The sequence below is a fragment of the Podarcis erhardii genome (assembly GCF_964252035.2).
Source record: "Podarcis erhardii genome assembly, chromosome: 12".
Taxonomy (NCBI): Eukaryota; Metazoa; Chordata; class Lepidosauria; order Squamata; family Lacertidae; genus Podarcis; species Podarcis erhardii.
In genome coordinates, this window is record NC_138513.1 from 19,465,538 (window position 1) to 19,490,204 (window position 24,667).

The following is a 24,667-nucleotide window of genomic DNA, read 5'->3' on the forward strand; positions in this document are numbered from 1 at the left end:
TGAGGCACAGGATGGTATTCAGCTAAGTTTTACGCAGAGTAGGGACAGTGGGAAAAAAAAAAGAAACAATAAGTTTGGTCAATTACAGATGATGAATTAGTGGTTGTTTAGTGGAGGAGTTTGAGGGGGGAACTCAGAGTGCTCTCTCAGTGTACGTAGGACCAAGAGACATGGATGATGAGGGAACTGCTGCAGTGACCTGCAATTCCTGTGTCATGTCATCTTCCTGCCTGAGAACGTACAGAGCTACACCTGCAGCAAAACTGCTTCACTGGAGGTTTTTAAACAGAGGGTGGATGGTCATCTGTCATGGATACTTCAGCTGAGATTCCGGCATTGCAGGGGGTTGGACTAGACAACCCTCTGAACCCCCTTCCAAATCTACAATTAATTAAAAAAATACCAGCATTTAATCTGCACTAGTGGTGTTGTCAATGTTAGTCAAAATATTCAGGTGTTATGTGCAATTGTAACTATATTTGAAAAGGGTGAGGTATGAACCAAGGTGGTGTTACTGCAACAAAAAACGGTAAAGGTATGAAGTGCTCCAAATATCTTAAGTGGCAGGAACAAAATGGCACAACTGAATCGAACATTGTCCTAGAAAATTATATGAAGGATGACTGCCCTTTCCCGACAGTTCTCAGTGTGTGTAAGGGGGTGTGAGACTGTACTAGCCAGCCCCTGATATAGATGCACAACATTCCTTTGACCACACACCCGTCATTCACACGTTCAGATGAATTTACAAAAGGGGGCTCTTATGCGTGTGTAGCCCTATGCAATCAAGAAATCTATTCAGTTTGTCCAACCTGAGTTCAGTGAGGCTTATTTCCATGTAAGTGTGCAGTCCTAACATTTGTCAGGTTCAGTAGCTAGCTTTCTAATTAAATTCTTCTTTCCTGCTTGAGGGAGGAAAGTTTGTCTTATCTTGGTTCAATAAGCGGTGTTCTCATAACACAGGAAGCTTCCTTATATTGAGTCTGACCATTGTTCCATCTAGTTCAGTGTTGTCTACACTGAATGGCAGCAGCTACCCAGGATTTCAGACCGGGGTCTCTCCCATTCCTACCTGGAGATGCCAGGGATTAAACATGGGTCCCCTTCCATTCAAGCAAATGCTCTACCACTGAGCTATGGCCCTCCTCTCTATTAAACAATTTTTGCCCCTCTACCCTCTCTGAAGGTTGTGTGTCTGTAAAACTTTTGCTTTGTTGTTTCTCATTTAGGTTCTGACTTCCTCTAGGCTTTTAAAATATGTAGCTACTAAAGAAGTTCATATTTTTATAACTTGAAATTTGGTATGACCGTCCCAGCTGATTTAATTTTTTTTTTTTTAAGTCAGGACACCTCAAGGTCATTAACATTAAATGACAAACATTGATTTCTGGTGAGACTTCCTAATTTTGTAGTGCTTAATGGGCCTGAAGCATGGCTCAAAACAACAAAGGAGCATGTCAGGTAAATATATTCTACGCTGCAGCGTGAAGCTTAATTGGAACTGATTGTGAAATGCTTGATTTGAAAAGCTATTGATTTTTTGTTCTGTCGTGTTTAGTTCATTTTGAAATGATGAACATATATTGCAGATGTTTAGCTCTAGTAGAGTTTTTAGTATCCTGACCAGCACTGTCTGAATACACAAACAACTTCCTGTATATTTTGAGAGGCTGAAGTAACTCGTTTTTTAAAAATCCACCTACAAGATGCATTATTTGGTTTACCTGAATGTTTAAAACATGAAAATAAAACTAACTAAGCTTGATACGGGGAAAGTATGCAACTGTCTACTAGAGGGCAAATTTTAAAACTATCTCAGAAACAAAATGATTCTTCCCTATATTTTCAGGGAAACCCCGTAACACTTCAAAACCAGTCCCTTTGCTGGGTAATTCAGATAGAAATAGGATTGGGTTCCTTCCTTTCCGATGCTAATCCAATGTGGAAACAGAAGAAGTGTGATTTATGCTTCCTGTATTCCATTCATGCATACCATTAATCTCAGCCCTTTATTATGCTTCAGATTAAAGCCATGTGTTGTGGAATAGAAGGCTGTTCTTCCACCCGATGCAATGGAAGTGTATTTCAAGCTAATGTGCAATAGCCCATCCTAATTTATCCAATTTTGTAGAATATTCTGACATTAATCCACCTAGTTCAGACATAGCAGGGAACTCTGGCTTAATTCAAGCCAGGATATTTGACCTGAACCTGCATGCAGTGGGAGGAGGGAAGTGGTGAGGGAGGAGCATGTGGCTGTGGCTTGTGTCACTTGCCTGAAGCTGACAATGAATGCCCAAATGCGGCCAGTGCCACAGTGAGGTAAAGTGTTTCCTCTCTGTGCAAAGAGTATTTATTTAGGACATGTTTTTACCCTGCCTATCTTCAACCATGGAACTCATAGTGACATTCATGTTCTTCCCATCCCAGGCACTGATAAGACACAGAGCAGCTTAGCTTTATTCAAGACTCCCTTAAAAAATGTCCACTGTCTTCGTCTTTCACTTCTAGGCAATTTGAACTGAAGGTTTGCAGGTGGACAATGTCAGACACTGCCATTAGCTTGCTCAGGCTATTTTAGATGAAGACATATGTACTGACCTCGTGTTTGCGGCGATATGCTGCTATCTTTTCAGTTATCTGAATCAGACACGATGCTTGAGTGTTTCACATGTGACAATAAGAATTGTTGCTTAGAAAGAACATTTGATGTAAACTTTACTCTTTCTTGCTTTCTCAGTTGCATGAACACTATTCAGAAATCACAGTACTTCATGTCTATAACACAAAGTTGTTAAATACCAAACTAGAGAGTGTTTTCTGCTTCAATCTCACAACTATAACAAAGGGCCATCTTCTGTCTTGTCACTGGTCCCATGTTCCCACTTTCTTTCTTTTTTAATGGCTGTATTTGCATTTTACATTTTATTTTTTTAAAAAATGGATTCATAGCAGTTTCAATGTCATTTGGTACTGATACTCTTGACCAAGAGCAAACTGAGAGCAGATGGTTGACAGAGAGTGATGCCACCTGGTCTGTCACTGGTGCCAGATATGCTATCTCCTGTCCATGGACGTTTGTGACGAGAGAGGGAGACCAGATAAAAGGCAAACTGTTTGTAAATAGGCTATCCAAAATAACAATGGAATGCAGGAGAAAGTATGAAAATCCCAGTTTGCCTATACCTTATATTGTCATTCTGTTTCTTTCCTTCCAGGTATAGCTTATGGAAGTTTGTGTTCTTAATTCCTGAATCCTTAATGCACACCATTTCCCTTTCCTTTAATAAACTAGTGTGTGTGTATACACACACATGCGCTCCTAGGCAGTGATGAAGTGAAGATACATGCATGCATACATTAGGTGTCTCTAGTAGTATAGTTCATTGAAACGCTTCTTTTTTTTAAATAAAATGCTTTGTCCACCATTCCCCTTCATTTTATATTCAGCTGCATGAGCAAGGGTTACCTTTTTTGTTTCCCATAACAAAACAATATAACGCAATACAAGGTTACAACTAAACTACAGCAAAACCGATACCTTCATCTTTATTTCTTTTTTCGCTCAAACTAAAGATGCTCAGTTTGCTCCAGTTTGGCACTGTGGGCTGCCTTTGGCTGCAATCCTAAGCGTACTCTCTAATGAGTAAATAAACATGCTTAGGGTTGCCCTGTCAATCTGATGGGCCAATGGCTGTGGTTTGAAGAAAACAGCCTGCCAAGCCAAATTGGACTCTCTGGCAGGCTAATATTAGCCCACAGGCTGGAGGTTCCCCAGTCTGCCTTAAGCCATAGTTAATATTAACGACCATTCCAGATACATCACAATAAACTATGGTTAACAGACAACATAAATGAAAGCTTCCAGTGTCTTCCTTGTAGATGTGCAGTAGCAGGAGAAAGGGAACATAAGTTCAAGGCTTGTACATGTAACACTAAATGACTGTATGGGTTCAAAGCCTTGAGTTATATAAACATCTTATATGCTTACCTTTTGGTATTTTGGAAATGGGCAAGGTAAAAAGAAGTGTTATATTTTATCTTCAAGATTCTTTATCCTGGCCTTTTCAGATATCAGGTTTTTTTATACACCGCTCCGGATAGATTTCAGCTGCATCAACCTTTGCCATAATTACTTCTTTATTTTTGTTTGACCTTTTCAGAAAAATGAGGCAATGCTGTACAACCATTAATTACTGTTGCTTCTATATTTTAAAGAATTTGAACCTACCCTATCCTTTAACTGCCAGTCATTTAATTATTGAATGTTCACAGCTTCTCCATTCTTATCCAACAAAACCCTTACAGATGGCCACAGAAACATTTACAGGGAGATTTGCCCAGTTAACTACATGATACAGAACCTCCCACTTCTTGACCATTTGGTGGTGATGCATCATATTATCCTCTGTGATTATTGCGACAGCTGTAGGTTTTTGTAAAAAATAAATAAATAATCAGTTTACTTAGTGACTGTAGTGCATATATTTTGTTAATAACATTTTGCATACAAGGGTGGAATTTAAATTCAAGAAAAATGTGCCCCCCCCAATATGTGAGGCTGATGCAAACAATGTACCACAAGTGCAAAGCAAGAGCTGGAAACATGTTTAGAGCCAAGTGAAAACATTCCTTTTCTAGTCCTTTGGCTATCTAAACAATCTCTGTGTTTTTAAACTCTCTCTCTGTGTGTGTGTTGTTTTGTTTGCTATTCTGTTATGTATTTTTCTGCTGACTGTAAACTTTCCTGCGATGAAAGGGCCTTTATATATGGCTGAAGGGCCGTATATAAATGTAATAAAATAATGTTACATTTATATGTAATAAATGTCAAGAAAAGTGAATGAAGGAGCCACAAGTTATGGGCAAGCGTATTGCTTTTGATTATTCAGAAATGCTTAAGCCTTTTGTCTTTAACATAAACGGGCTTTATAGTAGGGAGGTAGCCTGTATTGGGGGGGGGGCAGAACCTCTGTTTGCTATGTATTTTTATTGATTGGGGGGGCAGTTGCCCCTCCCTGCCCCCCTTGGCTACACCCATGGCCAACAAGGCCATAGTATTTACTTTTGCTTTCCTTTATGTTCTGAAATATTTCAACCATTTCTTGCACTGTCTAAGAGTTCCATCTGGCATGTGGCTAAACTGAACACAAAACCTGGTTTCTCCTGAAGCAGTTACATACAGTGGGATGTATCCCATGCTGTTCATCCTCTGAAACAATGATCACTAATGAATAAGAAAGTAAATTTCCTTGATTTCAGTTAGATCCTTATATTGGACAGTGTATATCGAGATACATGCTGTTGAGTCGGACCAATATTGGTTGAAGTCTAGCATAGTTTGGAGAACTGGAAGAAGTAAATACTGTGCTTTACTATAGTATCTAATAAAACATGAATGGCTTCAGGTGCCCTTTCTAGACCCAAAATATCGCCATGACCAGCTAGAGACATTTAGATGAATTTTGTGGTGTGCAGATGATGTGGCCATCGTTTATTTTGCCCTTCTTCATGATCAACCAGCTCTGCGTGCTAAGAATGCCTGCGGTAAAACTGTTCCATTGATTAAATGAAAGTAGGATGTGCTAAGGTGTTGGCAGCATTTTGTTCACCCAAAGCTTCATTTGGTGGCATAGTATATAGTGAAAATAATGTTTCTCTGTTTTCTGTTTGATAGGTCAAATACAAACGTGACTTTGAGGAAAGCAAAGGAAGAGGTTTCAGCATTGTAACTGACACACCAGAATTGCAAAGACTGAAAAGGACTCAGGAGCAAATTAGTAACGTATGTGGCCCATTGATAGTAGATCAGAAACGTGATGCACAAATGAAATGGCATGGTTGGATCCGAGAGAATGTTTCCAGGTGTGAGTTTGTATGTATGTGGGGACTGGAATTGTTTTATGCTTTTGTGTTTGTTGTGCCTGAGTTCAAAGCTTTGTGTTGCTTGTGCAGCACAATGGTGGTGTGTGTTTCCCCTCTCCATACCAATTAAAGGTGGACATGCTGTTTACAAAATATTCATTCCTTTAGAGAAACAATTTCTTGCAAATAAGCACCTTTCTGCTTTCATGTAATGTGCAGGATAAAAGCAATAAACCAAATTTCCAGGTAACTTCATCTTGCAGAATTACTTTAATGGTTTTGCTTCTCTTTGCCATGTCTGTAACTCTTAGCTTTAATATGTAATGTGGGTCATGCTCAATCAGTGATGTGAGTTTTCTTCGAAAAAAATCCTGTGCAGATTAGGATAATCTGCACTGAAAATTTTCCAGAGTGCACTTGAATTTTTTCCCCTGATGTCCTGGAGAGCAGAAGTGGACACAAGTGCTTCCTTGACCTCCTGGTAGGTAAGTCACTACTGCTTACCAGAAATGGGAGAGGCGAGGCAGCAGGGAAATGGTGAAAATGCATAAGCTGGAGCTAATCTGGCACCCCTGCCAGTCCGTTTGCACCACACCTCCTTCCTTTCCACCTCGTCCTTCCGTAAGTGCCTCCACCCAGCCATGCTATCTGCTATTGTTACAAAGCGCTCTGTAGCAATGTTTGTCTTACTTGCATCTGGTATGCAAAACTCAAAACTGGTGCCTTATAGTGCATTTGCAATTGACTTCAATATATTATTTCATCTAATTCTTATTTTAACTGCCTTTAGATACACCACACAGCCAAGTTGCATTGACTAAAACATGATTGAAATTGCCAAGAAAAAGGGTTGATTTTAAATAATTGGTTCCCAAACAAGCATGCATACCATTTGGTTATTGGGACAAATTAAAACACATCTCTTTTGACAGCAAATAGTCTTTATACTGCTCAGGACTATAAAACAAGGCTTCTGGCCACGTAGTTTGCATAATTTTGCATTCCACAATTTGCATCCTGCTTTTGGGGATGTGTTGTTGTGAAGTTCTGAAGGTGTAGTGATTCACTCCTTTAAGTCTGGTTTATGGAAATGGGTTAGAACCTCAGAAATAATGAGTTTATATGCAGCTGCCTCCTGTTAAGGCTTCAAGACCAGTGTCACAAGGTATTTGGGTGGAAGAGGTGAATGCCCATGGTCTAAGTTCCCATAAAACCTGGATTGGTGGGAGCTCTCGGCAGCTAACCAGCCAAGGTCAGCATCTGTTGGGGCTTTTGACATCATCTTCTTCCATTGCTTAGCCTACAGAGATTTAAGTGTAAGCATTTATGTTAATTAGCTGAATAAGTTAGTGGTTTTTTTTTTTTTTTTTAACCTTCTGAGCTATTTTAATCTGTGTAAATATTTGGAGTTTTTCTCTCTTGTAGAGAAAGTAAAGTCTGTGTATGGTTTTATGAAATTTGGTCTGGTCTGAGTTCCTGAACCCTTTAATTTTGACCATGCTTTTCAGAGCGAGGGTCATCTACCACACAAGGTAAGGGTTATTATTATTATTATTTTAAATAACTAATTCTTACCCATACTGCATACAGCTTTCTGAAAGACTGGTTCTGCAAAAGGCATACTGGTATTGTAAGTACCTATTTTTAAATAACCTTTCCAGAATACTTTTTGAGAAGGAGAATCTGGACTCAGTAAATAAGCTAAGTGAATGGGGCTACATTCTGTGATAAAAATAATAAAATTTAAAATTTCATACAGGAACAATATTGCCTATTTGTAGCTAGGATTGACTTACTACTTAAATGCTTCAGTAATATCGTACTTGCTTCACTTTGTAAAAGATTGAGTGATAGTGGAGGTCTTGGATCCGAAATACATATGGGTGAGAGAGGAGCTCATTATGTAAGTTCAGACTATAACATTGAACCTAGAACAAATGCACACCTGCAGGTTAATTCTGTGCCCAGGACAGGTGTCTGGTAAGCCAGCTGGTGCGTGCTCTGATTATCTCCCACTTGGATTACTGCAATGCGCTCTACGTGGGGCTACTAACTTTGAAGGTGACTTGGAAACTACAACTAATCCAGAATGCAGCAGCTAGACTAGTAACTGGGAGCAGCCAATGGGACCATATAACACCTTTCCTGAAAGACTGCATTGGCTCCCAGTACATTTCCAAGCACAATTTAAAATGTTGACCTTTAAAGCCCTAAATGGCTTCGGTCTTGTATACCTGAAGGAGCATCTCCAACCCCATCGTTCAGCCCAGACACTGAGGTCCAGCTCCAAGGGCCTTCTGGCAGTTCCCTCACTGCAAAAAGTGAAATTATAGGAAACAAGGTAGAGGGCCTTCTCAGTAGTTGCACCTACCCTGTGGAACACCCTTCCATCAGATGTCAAGGAGATAAATAACTATACAACTTTTAGAAGACATTTAAGGCAGCTCTGTATAGGGTAGTTTTAAATATCTGATGTTGTGTTTTTATATTTTGCTGGAAGCTTCCCAGAGTGGGTGAGGAAACCCAGTTAGATGAGTGGTGCATAAATAATAATAATAATAATAAATAATTAATGCATAGTTTATCAGCACACTTACCTGGGAGTAAGCTCCAATCAATGCAATGGAACTGCTTCTGAGTAGAAATGTATAAGAAAGTGCTGTGGGACATGGGAAGTGTGTGGTTGGTTTATAAGCTCCTTCCTTCTCCTCCCCCCCATAAATTCCTTTCCTTTCTCTTTTCAGAGCTATCAGTGTTATACCGTATTTTCACTGATGTTAATGCTAACCATGGTTGAGATCAAGTTTCATGTCTCCTGCTGTTCAGAAAAATACCAATAAAATATGAATGGTAAGCAGGCTAGCGTATGACATATCAAGATGGAATTTACCATGAGAGGGTGTCCATTTGTATGCTGTAAAGAGCCTGCCAACCTCCTATTGAAAGATGCAATTTTTCAAGCAAGCAATGCTTCCAGAAGTCAGTGGGAATGGGAATGCTTTGAAGAGAAGCTCTCACAGAAGCAGAATCAAAGGTTTGATAGGATTCTGTTGTCATGGCAGTCACAAACTCAGTGTCTTGTATGGATTGCTCTAGGAAAATTAAATAAATTAACTGCTTCTCTTTAATGACAAGTTTTAGACATTTTGGTTCACATTTCCATGGTTGGATGGCCATTTTAAATTGCCTGTGCATTTTTCAATTTGTGTGGTGTGATTTAAGATGCTCATAAATTATTTTTTTCAATATTTCAGATCTAAAATATTCACATCTATTCTGCCGAGGAGAGAGAGCACACACTGACTTGGGGGCCTCAAATCTGACTCTGTGCTTGGTGTACATTCACATTGCGTGATCAGGACCATTCTACACCCCTGTAATTGGCATTTTTTGCGGGGTATGTTAGATACTTTCATAATGAAAGTATATATACTTTCATAATGAAAGTATATTTCAGTCTCCATTTTTCCTCATTTTGTGAAGAATAAATAAAAATTTAATAATCATCTGAAGTAAGAAATGAGTTAGAAAATCGACACAAAGACCTCTTAAATATAAAAGGAGGATATCTATTCTGGAAGGCAGCCTAAAGGTTCGCACACATGCACACACCTTTGATTGTTTCCTAAAAACATTGGTTTGTTCTTATGTAGTACTGTTGATGGGCAGTCACTGGAGAACTTATCAGATTGCTTCCACCTGCTGACTGGAGAAAGTAGCAAAACCACAGATGACGTTATCACCCTGCGTTCCTGGCCCAAGGTAAGACAACACTGTCCTTGTGCTGGTGGTGGGGAAATGGCATCCGTTTGCATTTAGCATGCCTATTATCTGTCTCTGGGCAATAGGTACTGAACAAACTCCAAGAATTTGGGCTAAATGGCATTGCTGTTAGGTAGTTTTCCTCTGCTGACACAGACTGAAGGCATACCTTATAATTTAATTTCAAAGATGTCAAAGGGTCAGTACTGGAAATTGTGATGGTTGTATAATTCCACGCCACCCCTTTAAATGAAATCTCTTATTACATATGTGTACGTGTTTCTAAAGCTATCTGTTAAGTTGTTAATGAAGAGAATATAAAGCTGTTTTGAAGGCAAATAACAAATCACAGGGTAAAACTTAGTAAAGATCAACACTCCTTTATTTATTTATTACATTTATATCCCACATTTCCTCTAAGAAGCTCTAGTTGACATATATGGTTCTCTTTCTCCCCATTTATTCCTCACAACAACCCTGTGAGGTAGATTGGGTTGAGAGACTGTGGCTGAGCAGGGATTTGAACCCTGGTCTCCAGGGTCCTAGCCCATCACTCTTAATTTCTGTACCACACTGGCTCTAATATGGCATAAGCTTTCATGGGCCACAATCCACTTCGCCACATCCAGTGAATCATGCAACGAGCTCTATGAAATCAAATGGCTTTATGGTTCTTGAAAGACAAACCCCAGCCCATGTGGCAAACCACTTTGAGAAACTCAAGAGATAAATTGTTTTCTTTGTTTTGTTTTTAATTTGTGTTATGACAGAGGGACCTGCTGTTGAAAGGATGAAAAGAAAGAAAGAGTAAAACTCTGCATGAGCCTTTGGGAGCACTGAAAACATTCCTTTGCATAGGAGCCAACCCCTAGGGGCCAAGGGGTGTTCACCCCCCCCCAAGCTGATGGGCATTGCCATTCAAATGGTGTGTGTGCACCATGTAATGTGATCAATTATGCGGGGTGAGGCTTACCTACCCCCCCAATATTTTATTTAAGTTGGTACCCATATTCCTTTACACTATGGACTCATTTCCCAAAAGTGTATAAGCCAGCCTTCCTTAACCTAGCATCTTCCAGATGTTTTGGACTACAACTCCCATCAAACCCAGATAACAGATGTTTTTCTGCCCCACCACTGAATTTCTAGGCTCAGTATTTCATTTTAGTATTTGACATTTTCAGAAATGCTGCATTTGTGTATGTGTGTGTGTGTGTGATTTTCTCTTTATCATTCTGAGAGTTACGTATTTGTAAATATGAAGAACAATATGCTTCTTGTAGGGAAATTGCACTGGAAAGTTTCTTAGACCACAGATAGCCATATCAACAACTAAATTCACTATCTGCTGATGGTGATGTACTGTGCACTGTTTCTGGCTTTAACTGTACACTTAAAAAAAATCCCTATAATTAGAATTGTTGGCACATTGGTGCAACCTGTTTACTTGCTCAAGCATAAGCTGTGCTCTGAAATTGATAAAACAGATTGCAGGGAGAATTGGCAAGCAAAGATGTTAAATCAAGGTCCATAGCACCACTTGGAAACTGCAGATCATTATTTAAGCGATTTACTTTACCTTCTCCAAGTGATGTTCGCACTGATCTCCTAAAGTACTAAATAACCCAATGCAGCTTTGAGAAATGAATGGATTCATGAGTTCCTATTCTAATAGATTCTACTGGATTGAAAATAGACATGAAAGCAAAAATGAAACAAAATGGGTCTGCGTTCCTGGAGCCTAATAATTACATACCATCCATAGTCATGAATTGCATGGTGTGATGATGAGGTAAAAAAATAATAATGCATGGAATCACTGAGCAATTCAGTTTGGTAGGCGTTTAGCTTTTCATACTGGAGTATGTGGTAGATTTTGATATTCCTAAAAGGTCCACAGATTAAAAGTATGTAACTCTGGAGAAAAAAGAGTGCATTGCCAGCTATGGGGGAAATCTGTGTTGGGTGGTCCTCTGATTATGGGGAAGCTCAGAACTAGAATGTGCTGTAGTTTGTATCTTAGCTTCCATGCATATCAGATTCTTATTAGGAGTGAAAGCTATAATGCATTTAATTGGTAGATTAATTAGCCAAAATTCTAATCTCATGCATACACATACTTCTCCCTGCTTAAAAGGAGAAGTGAAGATTGACCTGTGCACTGATGTGCCCTTTATGCAGCAATGACAGATCCTAGTTCCTTTATTTGATGGAGAGTAAAAGGAAGCATAAAGGTGTTTTTCTCCCCTTCAGCGTCTTTCTGCTAATCTTTAGATAATTTGCCCTTCAGGATGCAAATGCTACAGCTTTCCTACTATAAATAAAAACCACAGCAACTGAAGCCAACTGTGCTCATTTGGAAACCAATGTCAACGTTTCTTTTAAATCTGGCTCTTTCACAGTACAGATGGATTCAAACTCTTAATTTTTAAAAGGACTATTGTCTTTTTAAACAAAATTTAAGGATCAGTTAAATTTGTGTATAAATTTAAATATGGCTAAAAGCAATATTTTTTAAATGGTGATGTGTGTCATAATGGGAATCATCTCAGAAGAAAACAAAGGATGGAGGGAATGCATTTGCTAATGTGACACTTTGTACCAGGAAATAGTTATATCACTATATTAATATTTCTCTCGCATGCCCAGTTATTCAGATGTGACACCTTTTTAGTCATTCTATAGGTTTTTAATCTATTAATCCAGCCAGTTAATTGATTATTCCTTGCAGCTTCATTTCTAGCCAGTTTTGGCCCCAATGTGCTGGTGTTAAGAATTGAGAATATTCTGTATTCTGGAGTTGGTGTGTTTCTGCTTTTTTGGTCCAAGGACAGCCAGTGGCATAGCATGGGGGGTGCAGGGGGGGCCAGCCGCACCGGGCGCAACATTTGGGGGGGGCGCTCGCACTCGCAGCTCTCTGCCCCTACCTGGCTCACTCACTCTCTCTCACTGCAGTGCTGGCTGTGCGAATCCGATCCGAGCTGCCGGGTCGCCACCCACTGTGGAGGGGGAGGGTGCCAGGCGTGCGTTGCGGTGCGGAGCGGAGAGAGAGCGAGGGAGGGACTATCTGGGGGAGGGACAGTGCAGCGGCCGCCCAGCGCAGCGCTGAGCGCGGGAGAGAACCACACCCGACCAGCCCAGGCAGCAGCAGGAAGAAGCTGGCAGCGGCGGCAGGTTAGGGGTTAGGGGCGCAAATTACTTTCCTTGCCCCGGGTTAGGGGGCGCAAATTACTTGCCTTGCCCCGGGTGCTGACAACCCACGCTACGCTGCTGAGGACAGCATTACTCTAGTGCAGGCATGGCTAAACTTGGCCCTCCAGCTGTTTTGGGACTACAACTCCCATCATCCTTAGCTAACAGGACCAGTGGTCAGGGATGATGTGAACTGTAGTCCCAAAGCAGCTGCAGGGCCAAGTTTGGCCATGCCTGCACTAGAGTAATGCCTGCTCTAGTGGAAAACTGTATTCTAAAAGTGGGTGGGGCTAGACCCACACATAGTCACGCAAACAAAGAGTTATTTCCCATGAAAACAGAAATATGTTCTTAGAAAAATGTTCTTAGAAACATTGTTCAAGTTTTACTTTTTATGCTCCAACACACTTTAGTTATCCTGACTATGCAAAAAAGGCAAAAAGTGCTCAGTAATACCTGCAAAATGATGTAATTGAAGCCAATGCAGACAGCTATGTTGCAAGCCCTGCATCATGGCTGTTGAAAGCAACTGCATCTGGAAAATTGCATGCATGCAGCTGCAAAATGCATTGACTATCTTTTGCATATTTGAAGCAAAAGCAAGTCTGCTGAGACATTTCCTTGCTGCCTTGATATTGCAGCTGCTCTTACTGAAGATGGAATCACAATTGTACATTTTGCAGAAAACCAAATCCACTTTCCCTCTTGGCTGTTTCCTGCTGAACAGCTAAGGTTTGGAAGAGACCAAGAGGGCCTGGTCAAATCTGGTTTTAGACTGCATCTGTAGCCTGGAGGTTTCCAATCCCTGTTCTGTTATTGCACAACAAAAATAATATCCATTGCAACAAGATCGTAATAAGTTCCTTCTGGGTTAGGCCAGTGGCCCATCTAGTCCAGCATCTTATTCTCACAGTGGCCACCCAGATGCCTATGGGAAAACAGCAAGCAGGATTTGAGCACATTAGGACTCTCCTGTGGTTTCCAGGAGCTGATATTTGGAAGCATTACTACCTCTGACCATGGAGGCAAAGCATAGCCATTGATAGCCTTAGGTAAAGGTAAAGGCACCCCTGACCATTAGGCCCAGTCATGACCAACTCTGGGGTTGCAGCGCTCATCTCGCTTTATTGGCTGAGGGAACCGGCTTCTGGCCAGCATGACTGGCCAGCATGACTGAGCTGCTTCTGGCGAACCAGAGCAGCACACGGAAACACTGTCTACCTTCCCGTGAGAGCGGTACCTATTTATCTACTTGCACTTTGACGTGCTTTCAAACTGCTAGGTGGGAAGGAGCAGGGACCGAGCAACGGGAGCTCACCCCGTCGTGGGGATTCGAACCGTTGACCTTCAGATTGGCAAGTCCTAGGCTCTGTGGTTTAACCCACAGCGCCATCTGCGTCCCTTATTGATAGCCTTAACCTCAACGAATTTTTGCAATCCCCTTTCAAAGCCTTCCAAGTTGGTGGCCATCATTGTCTCCCAAGGGAGTGAGTTCCATTGCTTAACTAAGTGCTACATGAAGAAATACATCCTTTTATCCTGTTCTGAATCTTCCAACATGCAGCTTCATTGGGGACCCACAAGTGATATGAGAGAAGGAGAAAAATTTTCTCCACTTTCTCCATGCCATGTATACTTTTACAAACTTCTATCATGTCCCCTCTTATAGGCTTTTTCTCTGAACTAAAAAGTCCTAAACACCACAACCTTACCTCATAGGTCGGGTTGCCATATTTCAAACCCCGTCTTACAAAAATGCCCCCAAAAGCGATTTACCCTGGACGTCAATTCTGCCTTTGAAATCCCAGTAATGTCCAGGAAAATCAGGACATATGGCATCCCTACATAATGACAACTCTAGGTCTCACCCCACAGATCCTACTTGACATGGGGTATGAACAAGCAAAAAAAACCATCAAACAGAGTGTGGAAGACACTGAATGCCAAGCAGATCTAGCCAGATGACTGAATGTCCTGAATACTTGAAGGAGTCCTGCACAGATGTTAAGCTGCCAGAGAGGCCTTTCTTGGTGTTGTGCCATTAGGTGTCATACCCAGCATGGTTTGATGATGCCCTACTTATGAAACTCCCTGCCTCAGAAATATAGCTGGTGACTATGCTGCTTACATCCAGATGCCCATTTAAAACTTGGCTATCGACCTAGTCCTTTGGGAGCAACTAGCAGATTAAGTGATGGCTACAGTTTCAGGGATGCAGGAGGCGCTGTGGTCTACACCACAGAGTCTAGGACTTGCCGAGTCTAGGAAGGTCGGTGGTTCGAATCCCCGCAACGGGGTGAGCTCCCATTGCTTGGTCCCAGCTCCTGCCAACCTAGCAGTTCAAAAGAACATCGAAGTGCAAGTAGATAAATAGGTACTGCTCCGGCGGGAAGGTAAACGGCGTTTCTGTGCACTGCTCTGGTTTCTCCAGCTTAGTCATGCTGGCCACATAACCGGGGAAAACTGTCTGTGGAAGCGGACAAACACTGGCTCCTTTGGCCAGTAAAGCAAGATGAGTGCTGCAACCGCAGAGTCGTATGCGACTGGACTTAACTGTCAGGGGTCGTTTATCTTTACCTTTTTACAGTTTTATGATGGGTTGAAATATATTTTTAATTTTAAATTCAAGAAGTATCTACAAAAACATTGTAATTTGGTTGAATGCTAAGAAGGATGCTAGATTATAAAAAACTGGCCACCACTAAATTAGATTTGAAATTTGATGATAAGTGAGACTAAAGAAAATATAAAATTTTTTGGAAGAAGTGCTAGATTATATTTGAATGAGTGGACATGAGATTGTAAACAAGTTGATAATTTGTTTGGAAAAAACTTTTAACGATGTAAATGGGAGCGGGAGACGTGAGGAAGTCCAAAGAAGTGATGAAATTATGTCTGTGATAGAAGTAAGACTGTTTATTATTTGTGCATTTATATTTAAAAACTTTAATAAATATTTATAAAAAAAAAAAAGAAATATATTTTTAATTTTAAATTATAGTGGACTCTGCATTTTTATTGAGGTTTTACCTTGAGCTCTTTGGATATAGCTGTATAAAATTCTTTTAAAGGCCTAATAGTTATAAAACGCACAGGATTCATCTTACATTTTTAACAGGAAAGAATTAAGGGAGTTGTATGAAATATTCTACAATTTTGGATGAGTTGTTTTCACTTAAAATAGTATTGCATGCCTTAATCTTTAGCACAGAGTAAGAGCAGAATATTTTGGCAACGTGTTTGAATTATTCAGATAATTCTCACTTTGGCCAGAGCGGTTGCATATGTTGAGTACTGCATCTTGCTTGTAGCGTGAACAGCTTGCATCTTTACTTGTTAGCTTGCTTTGGCTGTTTGACTCCTTCCAGGGATTTTATAAACTTAACTTTTTCTGAAGGCATTCTGTTGCACAGAGCAGTCAGTCGGTTGAATCTCACGCAGCTCTCCCTTTAACATCAAGGTCGGCTGTTTTTATACGAACAGGGACTGAAGTGCAGATATGAATGTCTTTCTGCCAATTGGCAAGCTTGTAGTAGTAAGGGACATAGTAACTTTTGTATGTATTACTTGCCTAATGCTTGTGAACTTTTTGAACTACCTGAACTGCTATTCAAAGTGGATTAAAGGGGGAGAGAGAGCATGAATTAGGTAGGATGCCCTGAAAAAGCTTCAACTTTGGAATGTGCTGCCCTCTTACCTGCCTGTGTGTGCCATACCGCGGTCCTCCTACCTTTCTCCTCAAGGTCAGCAAAGGAGCTTATGAGGAGCATAATGGAACATGCAAAAGAGGAAGGTGGAGAAAGCAAAATGTTTTTTTCTCCAGCTGCTAGCTTGCTATGCCTGCCTTGGCCTTGGTGTTATTTATTGCATTTTTATGATTCATCATCTGCCTGGTGACTGGGGAAGCATTTCTGTTGTGTTTAAAATGCTGAAATATAGATGAATAATACTGGATTCCTAGTCATTCTTCTACTTCGAATGGAGATTTTTGAATGCGCCAGCGTTGTTTTGTTTGTTTATTAGTCTTGATTCTTTGATACACTTTGTAGCAGGGTTAAATGGCCAGAACACCTTCCTTTTAAAGTATGACAGGGATGAGATTTTAAGGTTGCTGCAAGATACGGTATAGCAAAATGCAATATAAATTACACTACAGGAAGATCATCGTTAGAGAAAAGTGAGTTTTCTTAGATGAAAAATGGGGGGGGGGCTATTGTGAATCTTAAAACAAAATATGGTGTGCTTTTACTTTTAGAGGTCATAATGGTGTTTTCTTATAAATAAGTTGGATTTACTACAGCATTAGTATGCAAATATTAGTTGGGGAGGGTGGTACTTTGGAAAGGAGAAATCCAGTGTAGACTGATGCTTATTGGGACTGATGCTTATTGGGACAGAAGGCAGGGAAACCAACAATAGGTTGTACGTCTACTTTGGGTAAAATCTGACATAAAAAGTGCACTGGGGTGTTAGCATTTCACCCTAGCTCTGTTTAAGTGAATAGGCATGCTTGAGGTTCTTCACTGTATACCTGTGTTTTATATGTAGGATGAAAATAGGATTTTAAATAGGGGTATTTTAAGAGATGTTGTTACCTATGGAAGTTGTAGAATACTAGAAAATTGCTGCACAAAACTGTTATTGCCTGTTGCATTTATTTTGAATGTAGTATTGCCTCCCGGCTGAACTGTAGATCTTGTAAATGTTTAAGAGAAAACGCTACTGAATATGAGAGAGAATATAATATAATGTATCATTTCTTACAATTCTAGAAATTGTTAATGACTTGCCAACACAGCAGATGCAATGTATCCAAACTTGAGTTGTTGTGGGCTGTATTCTTCAATGTAGCAAAAGGTCTGCTTACTTGAGTAGCTTGTTGCCTGGTTGGCGGTGAGGCAATTTGTGAGGCCCAAGGAGCAGACACATCTGGAGGGGGACACATGTGGTTCACTGATTGACCAAAAAGGGCAGGAAGTTAAAATATTGACCTGCAATATTTTATTTACCACTCCTCCTGTGGTTTGTGTCCTTGGCCCTGTCAATCTGTGCACCAGTGGTGCTGAGAAATATTTTTTAGCACATCTCTCTGTCTGATTGGCAGATGGAGATGTTTCTATGCAGGGCTCTTCTTTCAATAGAGAAGTATTTAAGGACTCTCTACTTTAGTGTGTATTTCAGCCTATTTTTGTTCATATATTTAGTTTTCTGACATCAATCCTGTGGGTATAATTCCATTAAAGCTATTCTGAGTGGGTACTTGGGGGCTATTATGAAATGTATTAGCAAAAGGGAATAAGCAACAGTAACAATGGACAAAGCATTCAAGGGGAGTAATAGTACTGCTCTATTCCGTCTTGGATGCGGGTGGCGCTGTGGGTTAAATCATAGAGCCTAGGACTTGCTGATCCCCGCGACGGGATGAGCTCCCGTTGTTCGGTCCCTGCTCCTGCCAATTTAGCAGTTCGAAAGCATGTCAAAGTGCAAGTAAATAAATAGGTACTGCTCCGGCGGGAAGGTAAACAGCGTTTCCGTGCGCTGCTCTGGTTCGCCAGAAGCGGCTTAGTCATGCTGGCCACATGATCCGGAAGCTGTACACTGGCTTCCTCGGCCAGTAAAGCGAGATGAGCGCCGCAACCCCAGAGTTGGCCACAACTGGACCTAATGGTCAGGGGTCCCTTTACCTTTACCTTTATTCCGTCTTGGTCAGACCTCCACCTGGAGTACTGTGTCCAGTTCTGGGCACCAAAATTTAAGAAGGATATTGACAAGTGGAAGGCATGCAGAAGAACATGCCCAAGATTATAAAGGGTCTGGAAACCAAGCCTTATGAGGAATGGTTGAGGGAGTTGGGTATGTTTTGCCTGTGTAAGAGGAGACTTAGAGGAGATATGAAAGCCGTCTTCAAATATCTCAAGGGCTGTCACTAGTATTTTAACTGTTCATCAAATATTTGAGGATCTGTGGCAATAACTGAGGGGAAGCCAGTAGCCTAGTCTGTCATTCTTCAGATCAGCAAAGCTATCAATAGAGCAACTGTTGACTAGTAGGAAAATCCCCAGGAAAATTCTAATGTTTACTTCTGCCTTAGGAGCATTTAGGAACAGACATTTCCAGTCCAACCAGTGAGACAAATATTTGTGTTCTCAGAAGAGACTGATCCAACCATGATAATGATTTTATTCAACCATAATAAGGGCTTTATATAAGCTCCTCCAAATGAGTTGGTTTTGTGTTTTAGAGTAGTGTAAAACTAGATTACAGAATAGAGGTAGAGAAGTCCTTTTGACCAGATAAACTCTCTGTGGGCCACATTTGACTGGTGAGAAGGGCTTCCCACTTGTCCATTGCCTGACATCATATATAGCCAAAGATTATTCAAGATTAAAAGGTAATGCTAAACCAAACCATGGCTTAACTCTGGGTAGTATGACAGCAGCAGCTGGCCATAATTTTATTTTGGGAACCTGCTTGTTTGCACTAAGCCATAGTTTGCAAACTGGACTGTTTAGTCTTTCCATTGACAGATAAAATGCATGTTATCAGTGGCATAAATGAGTTTGGTGATGGAGGAAAGAGTTTTCCTAATATTTCAACAAGTTCATTGTGCTTCTGTAATTGAGAAATGGGATTTGTGTGTCTGAGTGAGGAATCCTGAGGTGCTCCAAGGAACATGATGAAGAGTCTGGCCTGGTTCACCTATAATGCAAAGCCATGCATTGTTTCACCAAATTGTGATTTGTTTCAATGTCTAACCCAACTGAACAGAATAGCCATGGGTTTTATTCTGGCAACAAACCACAATATGAAGGGTTTGTTGTTGGCTTATGAACCATGGATTGTTTAAACTCTGGCTTGGCATTATGCCCCAACCCATAGGCTTGGTTTGTTTGGTCACCTCATTCTAGATGCTCACCAAGCTATAGGCAGGAGCAGCTAGAAAACAAATCAAGCCTTGGAAAACTAAGCTTTGGCTTGTTTGCTTATGTGTGAACAAAGCATGGTTAAAACAATCAGCGGCTTAAGAGTTATGTGTGAATGCAGATGGTACATTTACACAGAGCTGTAAATCCATAGTATTAACTTTATTTTGAGAACATTAATTTAATACTTAAACAAATGCCCTAGATTTAGCTAATGAAAAGCATAGTGTTTTGCAGTTTGATGGAAAAAAGCATTAATCTGTTACTTCCTGACCCTGTCTGATTTGTAAGTGGTAGGGCTAGGATGAGACATGAAATAATACTGAAGCAGACATTACACATGCCTTCACCCTGCTGATCCTTTTCATGATGTCATGCACTTAGATTCTATGGTTTCCAGTTTTCATATGATGGATTTTATAAGACGGCGAAAGTTCTCATAATTATCCAGATATTATAGCTACTGTTTTGGGTAGAGATAGTACCGCATAGTACAGGGACACGGGTGGCGCTGTGGGTAAAACCTCAGCGCCTAGGACTTGCTGATCGCATGGTCGGCGGTTCGAATCCCCGCGGCGGGGTGCGCTCCCGTCGTTCGGTCCCAGCACCTGCCAACCTAGCAGTTCAAAAGCACCTCCGGGTGCAAGTAGATAAATAGGGACCGCTTACCAGCGGGAAGGTAAACAGCGTTCCGTGTGCTGCGCTGGCTCACCAGATGCAGCTTGTCACGCTGGCCACCTGACCCGGAAGTGTTTGCGGACAGCACTGGCTCCTGGCCTATAGAGTGAGATGAGCGCACAACCCTAGAGTCTGGCAAGACTGGCCCGAACGGGCAGGGGTACCATTACCTTTACCTAGTACCGCATAATTATTTTGCTTTTAGAAATAACATCTTTTATAAGTTTTATGTTGCATGAGGCATTTTAAATGATATTAAGTTCCTCTAAAATGTTCGGCTAACAAAGTCCTAAACATGTTTGTGCACACAGAGCACATTCTTTGCATTCAAGGTTTAATCCCTGACTTGTCTAGTTTAAAAAATCAGGTAGCAGGTGATGAGAGAGACCTTTTTTTGTTTGAGATGTTGGAATGCCACTTGCAGAGTGTTGTTGCTATAATATTTATATCCCACCTTTCCCCCTGACAGAGTAGTCAGTACTGTGATGAATAGACCAGTGGTTTGACAGGTGGTGCTTATCCAGTTTGGGGGGCCTCTGGTTGTGGCCCATCGTGGACACCCCCCCCCCTTTGCCCTCACGGCCAATCATTGAGCTGCTGTGTGGCCAGCCACGATGGCTCCTGGGATAGCCTGCCAAGGGAACAATTTGAATTTTCACCTATTCAGGGCCTTGGGTGGGTAGAGCTTTGGCAGCAGACTGGAGGGAGCAAGTCTTCACTACGGTCCGCTGCCAGGGAATAAAAGATGGCTGTGCTGCAGATCCTCAGCTGAGTCAACAGAAGAGCAACCCAGTTGCCCACCCTACATGTTATTCTTTAGACACCAGTAAAAAAAACCCTTGCTGTGGTTTAAGGTAGTCACGGTCTTTGGGGCCGGGCCTGTTTGGGGTTTTTCCTCATAGCAATCACCAAAACTTTCAATGGATGGAATCCTTAGTCCAGTTCTGTGTCTGGGGTGATTTAGTGCATTACCCCGACCTCAAGCAGGTTTGATCTCAGGGTTCCCCGGTATAGGGGTCTGATTGGAAGTTTCTGTCCTGAAGCCACGTGGGGAGCAATAGGGCCATAGAACTTCGAGTAGTGGCAAGGGGAGGCCCAGCTTTGTTGACCTACATCTTGAGGTGGCAGGCATAGCCCTGTCCAATCCTCAGCCTTCCCTCTGGAGGCTGATAATGGATACACACCCAACGCCTAAGCCAAAGCTTATCTACACCATTAATCAATAAAGTTGTGACCAAATTTTAATCCCAGAAAGTTGTTGTGTCTTGTTTGCTCCCCCTGTCATTCCTCATGTCTTTGCCCGCAAGGGTTGAGCACACTGTGAGTAGGTCTACATTATTGGGCAACTTCATGGCTGCCTGTCCTTGTGAACTTTGTGAACTATAAAATAATTTTATAGTCTCATCTAAGGCTATGGTGTTTGGTTTTTTCTTTTGGTCTATTATTTGTAACATTAAGAGACTTCTGTACAGTAATGCACTAGAAATTTATGTTTTTAAAAATAAATGAATGATCTGACTACAGCCAGAGCCCGTGGTAGATTGGAGCAAGGTTTTTAGAAGGAGGAACGGCATCTGCGCTGAGTGAAAGCCAGACTGTTCCAGTCGCTGAGAATGGCAGGCATGGACGAAGATAAGCATAGCATGAATATGAACTTGTGGCAGTAAGAAAAGGAATAAGGGGGAACAGATAAGGTGACACAAAAATGCAATCCAATATAGGCTGCAAGTGACAAGATGAAGTAGGACAGATTCTTTTTTTCAAACCAATAGCTTATTTATTAAGGTTTACATATTCAGGCTGTCACCAGAAAGTTAATTTCCAGGAGGGCCAAGGGCATAACTTGGATGAGCTTTTAGGCTTTTATCTTTCTGATGATCTCATAGGCAGCCAGAGTCTGCCTTTCTGTTAAAAAAAAAAATACTATCTAGCGCCAGGGGCTGGTTTGAATCTGTACCAATGAGCTTTGTGGATTTTTCTAGAGCATGAGAGGCGACTTTTAAGTCTCATCAAAACCCCAGAGATAATAATCTGTAAATCAAAATGGCATGAGGCTTTGCCAGGAGGCAGAAGAGGGAAACGTCAAATCTTATTTATACATACCTTTCCCAACATGGAGCCTTATTTCATTTCCTAACACACTTTTAAATCTAACATGCAATAATCCTGCTTCACTATGTTAGTAATTTAAACCACTCCACAGCTAATGTCACCAAACGCAAGCTAGAAATTAAGCATATGCAGAGAATTGTATAGCTTCATATTTGTACTTATCAAGCCAGATGCTTTCAAAAGCATCGACAGCTGTAAACAGCAGTGCATCACAAGCAGAAAGGGCGTTCTGTAAATTAAAGCAAGAAAGTCGCAACCCCAAAAGAAAGCTTATAAAAAGCAAAATAACTGGTATTTTATCTTGCAGCAGGTCAATAATAGATCTGCCACCTTCTACACATTTTAAATTCAGTAATTTGCTTGTTAACACATTGTATTTTAATGCAGTAACCAACTTACCTGTAGTTTGAAATATTAGGTCAAAGGTTTGGAATAAATGCACATTTTTTAAAATCACATAAAACTATCTTTAGCTAATTACACTTTGAAAATGTCGCTCATTGAGCTGTTCATTTTAGATAGCACCTAAGGGTACTTCCATATGGTTCATTCAGAATTCGCTGCTTCATAGGATGGTTCACCCAGGTTATGACTGAATGAAATAACCATTTATGCAGAGCCCCCCTAGTGCATCACCACCACTCTAAGATTATGGTTGTAGTCTCTTTGGTTTTGACATACCTAGTCCACTTTCCTATCTTTCACAGCTGAAAAAGGACCAAGTGCCAAGAGCAGAAGACAGCAGCCCCTATAGGCTAGTATCTCAGGAAAATTAAGAAATGAATCACATTCTCCTCCACCGATGTCATGGTTGCTATATGAAAGGAGGAAAAGCTCTCTGCACAGGCCCATAACTCAGTTGCAGAGCACACGTCTCGCAGGTGCCAGGTACTTTATCTATGCACTATATGTGCCCAGATAAGAAATCGGGTTCCAAGGCTAATTCTAGTTTTTATTGAGTCCTGACTGCTCTGTCTTGTAGCTGCCAAGTTCTACTGAGCACTGGAGCACTGGAGTTCAGTACAGTAACTGGTAGGGTAAAGGTAAAGGTAAAGGTAAAGGGGCTCCCGACAATTAGCTCCAGTCGTGGCTGACTCTGGGGTTGCGGCACTCATCTCGCTTTATTGGCCAAGAGAGCAGGTGTACAGCTTCTGGGTCATGCGACCAGCATGACTAAGCCGCTTCTGGCAAACCAGAGCAGCGCATGGAAACGCCGTTTACCTTCCCTGCCGGAGCAGTACCTATTTAACTACTTGCACTTTGACGTGCTTTCGAACTGCTAGGTTGGCAGGAGCAGTACCTATTTAACTACTTGCACTTTGACGTGCTTTCGAACTGCTAGGTTGGCAGGAGCTGGGACCGAGCAACGGGAGCTCACCCCGTCGCGGGGATTCGAACCGCCGACCTTCTGATCAGCAAGCCCTAGGCTCTGTGGTTTAACCCACAGCGGTAGCGTATGGAACTCCAATTAATAAAATGTACAAAGACCGCAAATATGTCTTGATTAGGTTGCCCTATTAAAACTCTTTCTCTAGTGATTTCCCCACAGCACCAGTTTATTTTTAAAACAACTAAAAAAACTCCTGGCATGTTTAAGAGTGAAGGCTGACACTCAGCTGCTGTTAGAGAGATAGAAACACTTTCCTCCAGGGGTAAAATGTAAATGCTTGAATTATTAAACTAGCTGCACGTTACACTAAATGTTATTGTGTTGCTTGTGCACATATTAAATTGCTTAATATGTTATAATATATGGTGGTAGATAATATTCAAGACAGCTTCTGAAGGTGTCGCCATATTGACTTGTTGCAGGAAATATAACTTGTGGCACCTTGAAGATTAACAGACTTATTGTGGCAATCACTGTTGTGGGCTAGAGCTTGCTTTTCCAGACCTATGAAACTATACACATGCACCTAGGGCCAAAAGGGCCATGAAATTAAAAGTTAATGTATGTTCTCCATATGCATTACAGATGCAGAAAATTCAAAAAGATGCCCATGGGGAAACTTTGACATTATCTGGCAGAGAACAAGTTCCTTATTATAAACTTGTCTTATCCCTCCACTAAACAAACAGCTGCCCAATCATGAGATACCATGACAGATCCACACCAGAGCAAACCATGACAGATC

General features: G+C 41.2%; 1 protein-coding gene and 1 long non-coding RNA gene across 11 annotated transcripts in view; one reads left to right on the forward strand and one right to left on the reverse strand.

Moving 5' to 3' along the window:
- NEBL (nebulette) overlaps window positions 1-24,667 on the forward strand; it is a 167,665-nt gene that overhangs the window by 91,105 nt on the left and 51,893 nt on the right. For 5 of the 10 annotated variants that reach the window (XM_081881975.1, XM_081881976.1, XM_081881977.1 and 2 more), the window contains exon 1: window positions 9,490-9,627. Coding sequence is in view for 3 of the 10 variants with exons in the window: in XM_081881972.1 (XP_081738098.1) it covers window positions 5,678-5,785 (108 nt within the window). In the remaining 7 variants the exon portion in view is untranslated. Of the gene's footprint in view, window positions 1-5,677; window positions 5,786-9,489; window positions 9,628-24,667 lie in introns of those variants that run through there. The other 5 variants (XM_081881972.1, XM_081881981.1, XM_081881973.1 and 2 more) reach the window with 3 other exon arrangements.
- On the reverse strand, window positions 2,344-9,329 carry LOC309325822. Its single transcript, XR_014150044.1, has 3 exons — window positions 8,756-9,329; window positions 3,992-4,155; window positions 2,344-2,778 (listed from the first exon to the last, which is right to left on the reverse strand). It is a non-coding gene; the product is annotated as an uncharacterized lncRNA (long non-coding RNA).